Below are 10,402 nucleotides of genomic sequence, written 5' to 3' on the forward strand. Positions count from 1 at the left end.
GGACGCCTGGTCAAATGCTTTCAGCCATCCGATGCTCAACCAACCTCACTGCTCGCTGCAGAGGATATGAATTCTATCGAAGATGGGGTTAGGGAACGATGTATTTTATTTTTTGGGTCTAGGAATGTTTAGACTATAATCTTGTACATTTCTTTATTTTCATTAATACATATTTTATTGAACTTTTAGTAAAAAAAAAAAGTTTTCTATAGGCTAGTGAAGATTTGATCATATTATTATTGTTATATTATTGTTGAATCTAATAATAAGGATTTTATTATTTATCTCACTCGTCAGTCTGTCTCCTCCGACTTCTATAGCTTTTATAATTCATGACATCGTTCATGTAACTTCATATATGAAGCCATATAGTTTCTCGTTTATTCTAAAGGAAAGGAAACAGTAATTAGTTGATTCCCTTGTCAGAAAGGGCGATCCATGGTGTGTATGACCGATTGGCCTATATCCATTTCATGGATTCTTTTATTTTATTTTATTTTTTGTATTTTTTTAGGAGCTATGAGTTCACATGTTGTAATCAATATTCTTATTACTAAAAAAAAAATATTAAGAGAAAAAGAAGCTTAATAGGCAATGTGACTCTTACGCCCAAACACAAAGTGGGGTGAAAAGACCGCTCTACCTCTCATAAAAGATGAAAATCCCACCTTTATTGAAGTTTCCACATGCAATCAGGCCTATATGAGCCCTTACGCTAGGGGCAGGGGGTACGAACCCACTCCCTTTTATTAATTAATACATCTCACAAAGGATTCTACTCACATTTATAATTAATTCAATTGAAAAAGAAGCTATGTCACTAATGTGCAATTTCTCTCACATGCCTTTGTGTGCGCTCTCATTGGCCTCACATTGATGCAGAGATTATACAACCAAGTAGCGATCACTTGCCCTATTATTTAGTTGTTTTTAAAATGTGATCCTATATAAATGATAACTTTTTCACTTGCCCTATTTTCGCATTGATGTGGCCTACTGATGTGAGAGTGGTTCTAGTTCACGCGCAAGAATGTAGAGAATGGTTCTGATTCTCAAATATAGAATCATTTTCTCTCTCTTCATTTAATAGATTCTATATCCACGGATCAGGAGTGTACGAGAACATTCTCGTACGTGAACCTGATCCGTTCACTATTGATGTGATGAGCATATTCCTAAATTCTTAATTAAAGTAGGGAAACATAAAGTCGATTGATCATGTGGCCTAGCCCGTAGACACAAGGACGCAAAGTTATCACCCCACCCTTGTGAATTAAAAAAATAGAAATGGAGAAAAGACTTTGTCCAGGAGTGTGGAGACAGGCACCAGACAAAGAAGGGGGTGAAATGCCTTCCCTACCCCCATGAAATGTGCAAATTGCTGCCATGTTGATTCTTTTACATGTGCTTCCATTATGTCCCGCACGGGTGCAAGAGCTACACTCTCACATAGAGAACTCTTCTTTTTATTAAATCTCATTCATATTGATGAGCATGCACACGCTCTAATTAGCCTCGTGCTGGTGCAGGGCCATGAGACTATGCAACTATATCTTGCCCATTAATGTATCAGAAAAAAAAATTCAAATCAAACAACTACAACACAAGGGGAGGAGTTTCTATCGTCCCTTAACAATTTCCATAATTAATTACCTTCACACAATATCATTAATATAGGGTATCGATCGTCGGCATAGTATCATAGTAGTTGTAGTAATAGTAGGGGGTAAGGCAAGGTAACGGTGAGTCCAATGGAGAACAACTAAGGCATACATCAACAGTATATGAGGAACTTCTCAATATATAGGGTGGCCACACTCCGAACAGACCACCATCTCCGAAATCCTACTGACGGTTGCCTGGCAGGATGAGGGGGGACTTCACAGATGCTGGGTCTGCAGCTTTTGCAGGTGATCATTGACTGCTTGCATAAAACCCTTTTCACCTACAACTTCCTTCCACTGATCATACTGTTGGAAGCAGCTCAAGATCATGTCCCCCTTGGCTTTGGCCATGTTACTAGATCCCTTACTGATCAATGCCCATCCTTGCTCGCTAACATCAAAGGTGAGCATGGTCATGATCTCCTCCATTATGTGGTCGTTCTCTATAATCTTCCCTTGCTGCATCTTAGAGTACCACATACTCTCCAACCGCTTCCAGAAGAACCAGATGCTCGTGAGGTCTGGCCAGCAATGGCTAAGCTTTCCTTTGGTGATGATGTTGATGTTCCCCCTCACTCGATCCCTTGGATTTCTCTTCCCCACGTACACCATCTCGAATGGGATATGGGCAGTCATGGCCACCGCTCTTGCTGCCGATGTGAATTTTCTTATCCAATCAATGTCTTCCCCTCCATATAAGCAAATGAATTTGTCCTCGGTTATCTGTTAAGATTCATGGAACAAATTTCAGTAATTGTAACTCTTTAAGGTAAGGTTGTGTTTGGTAGTCATCCAGAAAAATCTGTTATATAGAAACAAAAAAAAAAAAAAAAAAAAACTAAATAAAGCGTATTTTCTTTTTTTTTTTTTTACCAAAAAAAGCTTCGGTTGCTTTTGTTAATCATTCAGAAAAACGTTTCTGACATTTTTTCGTTCTATTGGAACAAAAAAACAGAATAAAGTGTTTGATGTCAACTTGGCGCCTTTCGGTTTTTTAACGAAAAGGTTAAAAAAAAAAAAAGCTAAAAACACAAAATGATGGAACGGCAAAACCTTGTTTCGTTATTTCAGTTTCATTCCAAATACAAAAAAGTGGACAACTAGGGTAATCGTTCCTAAAACAGGTACACCAAACATGATTTTTTTTTTTTTTTAAACGGCATTTTGACACAGAAACTAAAAATTTTGTTTAATGTAGTTTCTGGTACTGAATGACTACCAAACAAGGCCTTTGTGTTTTTCAGATTTTTTTTTAATGAAAAGGGAAAAGAAAAACAAAATGATGGAGCAACGAAACCTTATTCTGTCATTTTGATTTTGTTCCAAAAAAAAAAAAGTGAACAACTCGGGTAATCGTTCTTGAAACAAGTTCACCAAACGCCATTTTTCTGTTTTAAAATGACACTTTGACACGAAAACTGAAAATTCTATTTTTAACACGAAATTCGTTTCTGAAACTAAATGACTACCAAACGCAGCCTAAGTTAAATGTGATGAAGAAGGAAAGAGTTATGGTGTTTAATTACCCAATTTAGTATCTTTGGGTCAATACCATCAACTAAGAGTTCAAGTCTCCAAGTCTCCTCCCTCCAGAGGGCTTCCTCCCTCATGCTAGTGAAAGGGAAGGCAAGGCTTCCCCAGATCCACATCATGTGGAGAGCATTAGGGTTGGCGAACCTGCCTTGTGGATCTAACACCACCAAGATGGGCTTCTTGTTGAAGTGCCACACATCTTGGATGTATTTAATCACAGCTGGATCGATCAAAGAAGGGTGGTGCACAGAGTACCATGGCATCCTCGACTGCAATCGATCAAACTCTTTTTGTTTTTCTTGTGTCAATAGAAAATTTCTGTCCACCACTGGGAGCCAAACCACTTCGTACTGAGACTCTAGCCTTGTTGGCTGGTCTCGGGATTCTTTGTACATCTGCTCCAGAAACGAAAGCTCTTCTTGGGAGATATCCAAATCTGATATCAGTAGTAACACATTTTTCCTCCTCAGAACATCAATACCAACCTATTTGTGTCATGGCATATTAGTATTTTGCATATGAGTCAAACATACAGAAATAAGTGATTGGTTCAGCTTAGAGAGAGAGAGAGAGAGAGAAACATAATATTAGTACATATAAGAGAGAGAGTAAAAACCTGTTTCTTGGCAAAGCCTTCAAGAAGTGGTTGTAGATCATTCTTAGCATAAATCAATGCTTTGAGAATCTTCATGTTGTCAATGTGGATCGTTTTGAAGAGTCCCACAAGTGTTAGATATGCTTCTTCTTGTTTCTCCTCATTTATCTCCACCTTCTCATCTGCTTCACCACCACAGTAAAGAAATTTAGAAAATGCATAAATTCAACCTCGAACAGGGTTCCTACCCATTATTCACTCACCAATATGTTGACAGCAATTAGGAAAAACTTCTTTGAGGTGGTCATGAATGTTAATGACCTTATGCGTTAAGCTGGACAGTTCCCCAGCTTTTGTTTTTGAAGGAATGTACCTGTATTCCCAAATTGTAATTTGTTATTATTCTAGAAGAGATTCAAATTCATTCATTTAAAAAGAGAGAGGATCAAGTACTCGTATGAGAACCATTCTTGTATGGGAAAATCCTCACAGATGAAATCTACCCAACAACTAACTCTGTGGTGGATCGGCCCTTACGAGAATGGCAATGAAAGCATTAACATGCAATTGACACTAAAAGTTAAATGAAGGAGCTAGGTGAATGGACAATGACATACTCGTTAGCCAAGCCAATGAGACCAATGATCTCGGAAGCACAGGCGATGACGCTCCTGATGATCCAGTAAACAGCAACAAAGATGTCCCTCCTGATGATCCAGTAAACAACAACAGGGTTGGCCTGGGCCTCAACCAACGACAGACGTTGGTCAGGTGGTAGCTCTTCGAAATGGACAACACATTTTGTCACATCTATCATGGCTTTGATAAGGCTCTTTAGCGATTCAAACCTGGGCTTCAGGGACTCCGAGTACTCTAATGTGTCTGGTAATTGCTTCAGCAACGCTATGGACTTGGCCAATGGGTGAGTCGAGTAGAACTCCGCCATCAGCAAGAACTCCCCGTAGGTGACAGAAAAAGCAGCCAAGCCAAGAACCATCTTCGCATCCCAAGAGTAGCTGGACATCGTCTTAAACAATGCCATCGTTGTCGAATGTGCATCATCTCCCACCGAGCATCCGTACGATATCTGCCATTAATTTCCTTTGCAAATCAATATCTATCATAAGATCAATTATGGAGTTGACTCCTTAGTCAAAAAGCTCTGTCTATGACCAGCAGTTTGACCAATTAAAAAAATATATATCAAACCTCGCAGGCGATCTTATTTATGGTGTTAGACAATGTTTCAAGCTTGCCAACGAATTTTTCCTGTTGGGTCTTCTCGTCCAATGCCTGCACAAATTAGTATTATTTATTGTTAAGCATAAGCAAGAAGAGACCATAAAGGTGAGGATATATGTACATATATGGGGGCGCCTCCAAGGTTAGTGGTGATGGAACGCTGGAGGATTTCCTCGGTAAGTTGGAGAAGAGGCTTAACGTCGACCTTCCGGCCGTCGGGAGAGTGGGTGGCCAGGATCTGGTCCATCAGTTGCGGTTGCGGTTGCGGTTGCTTCTGCTCCTGCTGCGGCATCACCGGTTTCTGTTGAGGCTTTGGAGTAGTAGTACTGTTGTTAGCCATCTTCCTCAAACTCTTCTTTCTTTCGGCCTTTCTCTTGAAGGTGATCAGAAGTGAGATTGGCTCCTACTGGGGGGGAATAAGTAGCCCTGCATGCGTTTGGTGGTGGTGGTGGTGGGGTTGTCAGTAGGGTTTTTGAGGAGAGGAGAGGGGTGGCCTAGGGAATGGATTTTTGTAATAAAGTCAAACTGAATCTACTCCCTTGCTTCCAAATGGGGCAAAGGAGATTGAGCTTGGTCCCACTACCCTAATATCTAGGTCCTTTACAGATCAAAAGTAGTGTCTCTAGACTGGGGCCCTAAGGAAAGGAAAAGTTAAGATCCTTCGATTCTGATCATCTCATCTACACATCAAACTGTAATCCAAATTGGCATCGGCTTTTGTTGATTATTCTAAAAACAAGACCTCACATAAGAAAGCAGACGTGGACGTACATATTGTAGGACCCAACAACTTTTGATATACTGGCACTGTCGAGGCTTAACATGGCCCGGGTCAGATATTTGCTGGGGTCCATTTTTATTGGGTTTGGGTTGTTCTCAGTTCTTGATTCTCATATCATGTTTCTAAGTTTGGGAGAACCTGTTTGTCATCAAGGTAGTTACACGTACATTCACCTGGGTGTACATGTGAAGATTTAACACTTAGTTCTATTTTTTGTCATTTATGGATTGAAAGGGATATATATGAAAACAAAGTGGACAATAATATGGAATGGATACATATAGTAATAGTACTTTTCAAAAATCCAGTGCAATAAAATATGTATATTGAAGTTGTATTTTTTCTTATATTATATTCTCTTAATTATTTATTGGGGAAAGGAACTCTGCCCTTTGATACCCCTTACGCTTAGACATAGCTGGATATGAAAATATCCAATACGTGGGGGCAGCTAGATAGTTTCACACCCAATTGTATTGTGGTATAGGAAACGCTAGATGGATAGGGTTCTTTTATCTTCGTCTTCTTTTTCTTTTTTTTTTGGAAGGAGAAAAAGAACTCTATCCGTCTAGCGTTCCCAACCCACACAGCCCCTGTTTTTAGGAGGGCCCTAAAAATAGGGATTGTGTGAACATGAGAAAACGCTAAACGGTCAGAGTTCCTCTCATATTTTTTAAACCATCTCTCTCTCTCTCTCTCTCTCTCTCCAGCCCTAGAGGATTTTTCTCTCAAGAAAGACTGAATGCTCTTGAGGCTTCTTCATTAGGTACTTGGACTCCAAGCTTCCTCATTATCGACGGACACAAGAAACGAAAATGATTCCTCTTCCTCTTTTTCATATTTACCTCCACCCCTCTCCTCAAAACCCCTAAGAATACCTACTTCCCACCCCCACCTCCACCCCAACCAATTGCAGACTTGATCCCTTGTCCCTGGAAGTGACTCCGCACCTAGAAATCTTGGGCCAGCCGCTTTGCTAGTAAAGGAGCTAAACAGATACAGGGACTTACACGCCTATGAAGTTCTTCCAACCAATCATGGTTGATACTAGAAGGCTGCCATCTATAACTTGGGGGACACCATGGAAGAAATGGAAAGATGGGAGTGGGCAGTTATCTCCTACGTACTTGGAGTTAAGTCCTTATTTTCTCCCTCACTAGGCGTTTGATTCTGACATTCCCTTAGCTTTGCTTAACTTCTACATATCGAACCCTCAACAAGAGATTTATGGCAAGCATAACTAAGTTCAACAACGCAAGTGATTAAGTATTATATTGAATGAGTGGCAGCAGCATCGATTTAGTTATGGGATTGTATCGGTATTGGGACACAAGTAATTAAGTATACAATAAATGTTTTTTTTTTTTTTCATACATACGGATTAGCATATAATACATATATTTACTAACTATTGTTACCACCTAGATTAGAGCCTAGGATTCAAAAATAAAATACAACTCTAGAGCCAGTGTGACTAAGTTGTTCTTGAGACAACTTAAGATGGATTTTTCCATATTTTTTTGAAAAATGATCATTTGCACATGTATATATATGGTCACCAGTGGTCACCAGTACATACACATTAGACCCATTTATTTCCATTTAAGAGGGGGTATTTATGAAAGTAAGAGGATCAAGCGTTGGCTTATGACACATGTGCAGAGAACTGAACTCATCTTGGAACTAAATAAAATTGGAAAAAGAATGTTATCTAATCACGTGGCTCCTAAGCCAATACAAGGACCAATGAGGGGGCGCACATGAACATAAATAGAAGTGAATTTTTGAATTTCACAGAGGTGGAGATATCATTTAGCTGACCTCTATGCTTGGGCGTTGAAGCCACGCAATCAGAGATCGTTAACCACAATTTTAAATTTAGTGAAGACCTTGACCATGAAAAACATAATACTACTAAATAAGTATCATTAATTATTAATATTCTATTAAATATTACAGCACACCTAAGGATTTCCTGTAATTAATACAATTACTAGAAAGAAGAAAAATAAGGAAAATTAACCTGGATCAAACAATCACCACACAAGGGAACCCTTAACAATCAAATTAATTACTTTCACACAATATCAATACTATAAGGTACCACAGCCTAGTCTCTGTCATAGTAGTAGCATCCAATGGAGAGCAGCTAATCGGTACAGCAACGATACATGAGGAACTTCTCCATAGGTCGGCCACACTCGGCACAAACCACCATCTCTGGAATCCGACCAACAGTGCCCGGTAAGATGAGGCGACTGCAGTGATTCGGGGTGTGCAGCTGTTGCAGGTAATCATGGATTGCTGGCAGAAAACCCATTCTGTCTACGTTATCCTTCCACTTATCAAACTGTTGGAGGCAGCTCAGGATCGTGTCACCTTTGGCTTTGGCCATGTTACCAGATCCTTTACTGATCAGTACCCATCCTTGTTCGCTACCATCGAAGGTGAGCATGGTCACAATCTCCTGCATTATATGATCATTCTCGATGGTCTTCCCATGTTGCATCTTAGAGTGCCACATGCTCTCTAGTCGGATCCAGAAGAACCAGATGGATGTGAGGTCAGGCCAGCAATTGCTTAGCTTTTCTGTGGTGATGATGTTGTTGTTCCTTTTCACTCGATCCCTTGGATTGCTCTTCCCCACGTACACCATCTCGAATGGAATATGGGCAGTCGTGGCCACCCCTTTTGCTGCCTTTGTGAATTTTCTTATCCAATCAATGTCTTCCCCTCCATATAAGCAGATGAATTTGTCCTCGGTTATCTGTTAAGATTCATGGAACAAAGTTCAGTAATTGTAACTCTTTTAAGGCGGCTTTATGGTAGTCATCAAGAAAAATCTGTTCTATGGAAACCAAAAAAAAAAAACGAAATAAAATGATCGATTTTTTTTTTTAACCAAAAAAAACTTGGGCTGCATTTGTTAATCATTCAGAAAAAAGTTTTTGACATTTTTTTCGTTCTATTGGAACAAAAAAAGGAATAAAGTGTTTGATATCAACTTAATGTCTTCCGGTTTTTTAACGAAAAGGTAAAAAAAGAAGAAGCTAGAAACGCAAAATTATGGAAAGACAAAACCTTATTCCGTCATTTCAGTTTCATTTCAAATATAAAAAAGTGAACAGCTAGGGTAATCGTTCCATACCAAACACCATTTTTTTTTTTTAAACGGCATTTTGACACAAACTGAAAATTACATTTAACATTGTTTCTGGAATTAAATGACTACCAAACACGACCTTAGTGTTTTCCAACTTTTTTGGAATGAAAAGGGAAAAGAAATGCAAAATGATGGAACAACGATACCTTGTTCTATCATTTCAATTTTGTTCCAAATCCAAAAAAAAAAAAAAAAAAAGTGAACAACTCGGGTAATTGTTCCTGAAACAAGTTCATCAAACACCATTTTTCTGTTTTAAAACAACACTTTGACACAAAAACTGAAAATTCTGTTTTTAACACGAATTTCGTTTCTGAAACTAAATGACTACCAAACGCAGCCTAAGTTAAATGTGATGAAGAAGGAAAGAGTTATGGTGTTTAATTACCCAATTTAGTATCTGTGGGTCAATGCCATCAACTAGGAGTTCAAGTCTCCAAGTCTCCTCCCTCCAGAGGGCTTCCTCCCTCATGCTAGTGAAAGGGAAGGCAAGGCTTCCCCAGATCCACATCATGTGGAGAGCATTAGGGTTGGCGACCCTGCCTTGTGGATCTAACACCACCAAGATGGGCTTCTTGTTGAAGTGCCACACATCTTGGATGTATTTAATCACAGCTGGATCGATCAAAGAAGGGTGGTGCACAGAGTACCATGGCATCCTCGACTGCAATCGATCAAACTCTTTTTGTTTTTCTTGTGTCCATGGAAAATTTCTGTCCACCACTGGGAGCCAAACCACTTCGTACTGAGACTCTGGCCTTGTTGGCTGGTCTCGGGATTCTTTGTACATCTGCTCCAGAATCGAAAGCTCTTCTTGGGAGATATCCAAATCCGATATCAGTAGTAACACATTTTTCCTCCTCAGAACATCAACACCAACCTATTTGTGTCATGGCATATTATTATTTTGCATATGAGTCAAACACACAGAAATAAGTGATTGGTTCAGCTTAGAGAGAGAGAGAGAGAGAGAGAGAGAGAGAGAGAGAAACCCGTTTCTTGGTGAGGCCTTCAAGAAGTGGATGTAGATCATCTTTAGCGTAAATCAATGCTTTAAGAATCTTCATATTGTCAATGTGGATCGTTTCAAAGAGTCGCACAAGTGTTAGATAAGCTTCGGCATGTTTCTTCTCCTCTGCATCATCATCACCACCACCACCGCAGTGTTCACATAAAGAAATTTAGTAAGGTTGCATTTGATAGTCATCCAGAAAAATGTTTCTGTCGTTTTCCTTTCTATGGGAATTTTAAAAAAAAAAAAAAAAAGTTATGCTAGGCTAGGTTTGGGTACAAAGAAATAGCCTGTCACTTTTCTCTAAAAGTTAGAAATTCCACTACTTGCCACTTGTCAAAGTGTCAGACTATACAGAGCGTGGTCTGAGGAATCGGATCAGTGTCGGCCTAAATCGATCCAATTCTAAAAT

At 39.4% G+C, this 10,402-nt stretch overlaps 2 protein-coding genes across 3 annotated transcripts; both read right to left on the bottom strand.

Annotated features, from left to right (window-relative positions):
* Positions 1-1,567: 1,567 nt before the first annotated feature.
* LOC122061553 (protein SIEVE ELEMENT OCCLUSION B-like) lies at positions 1,568-5,491 on the bottom strand. 2 transcript variants are annotated; one of them, XM_042624868.1, is made up of 7 exons: positions 5,156-5,491; positions 5,002-5,085; positions 4,410-4,879; positions 4,056-4,165; positions 3,814-3,974; positions 3,191-3,682; positions 1,568-2,387 (listed from the first exon to the last, which is right to left on the bottom strand). In XM_042624868.1, exons 1-7 carry the CDS (start codon positions 5,372-5,374, stop codon positions 1,881-1,883), a joined length of 2,043 nt encoding a protein of 680 aa, XP_042480802.1. In that variant the 5' UTR covers positions 5,375-5,491; the 3' UTR covers positions 1,568-1,880. The 2 variants fall into 2 exon arrangements, with proteins under 2 accessions (XP_042480802.1, XP_042480801.1); XM_042624867.1 differs by having other exon boundaries at positions 3,814-3,977.
* Positions 5,492-7,724: 2,233 nt separating this feature from the next.
* Positions 7,725-10,159, bottom strand: LOC122060613 (protein SIEVE ELEMENT OCCLUSION B-like; the record flags this gene model as incomplete). Its single annotated transcript, XM_042623742.1, has 3 exons — positions 7,725-8,582; positions 9,367-9,858; positions 9,971-10,159. Coding segments are annotated over 3 exons (1,299 nt in total), but the record flags the coding sequence as incomplete, so codon positions are not given.
* Between the last annotated feature and the right edge of the window lie 243 nt (positions 10,160-10,402).

This window comes from Macadamia integrifolia, chromosome 14 (genome assembly GCF_013358625.1).
Source record: "Macadamia integrifolia cultivar HAES 741 chromosome 14, SCU_Mint_v3, whole genome shotgun sequence".
NCBI classification, from domain to species: Eukaryota; Viridiplantae; Streptophyta; class Magnoliopsida; order Proteales; family Proteaceae; genus Macadamia; species Macadamia integrifolia.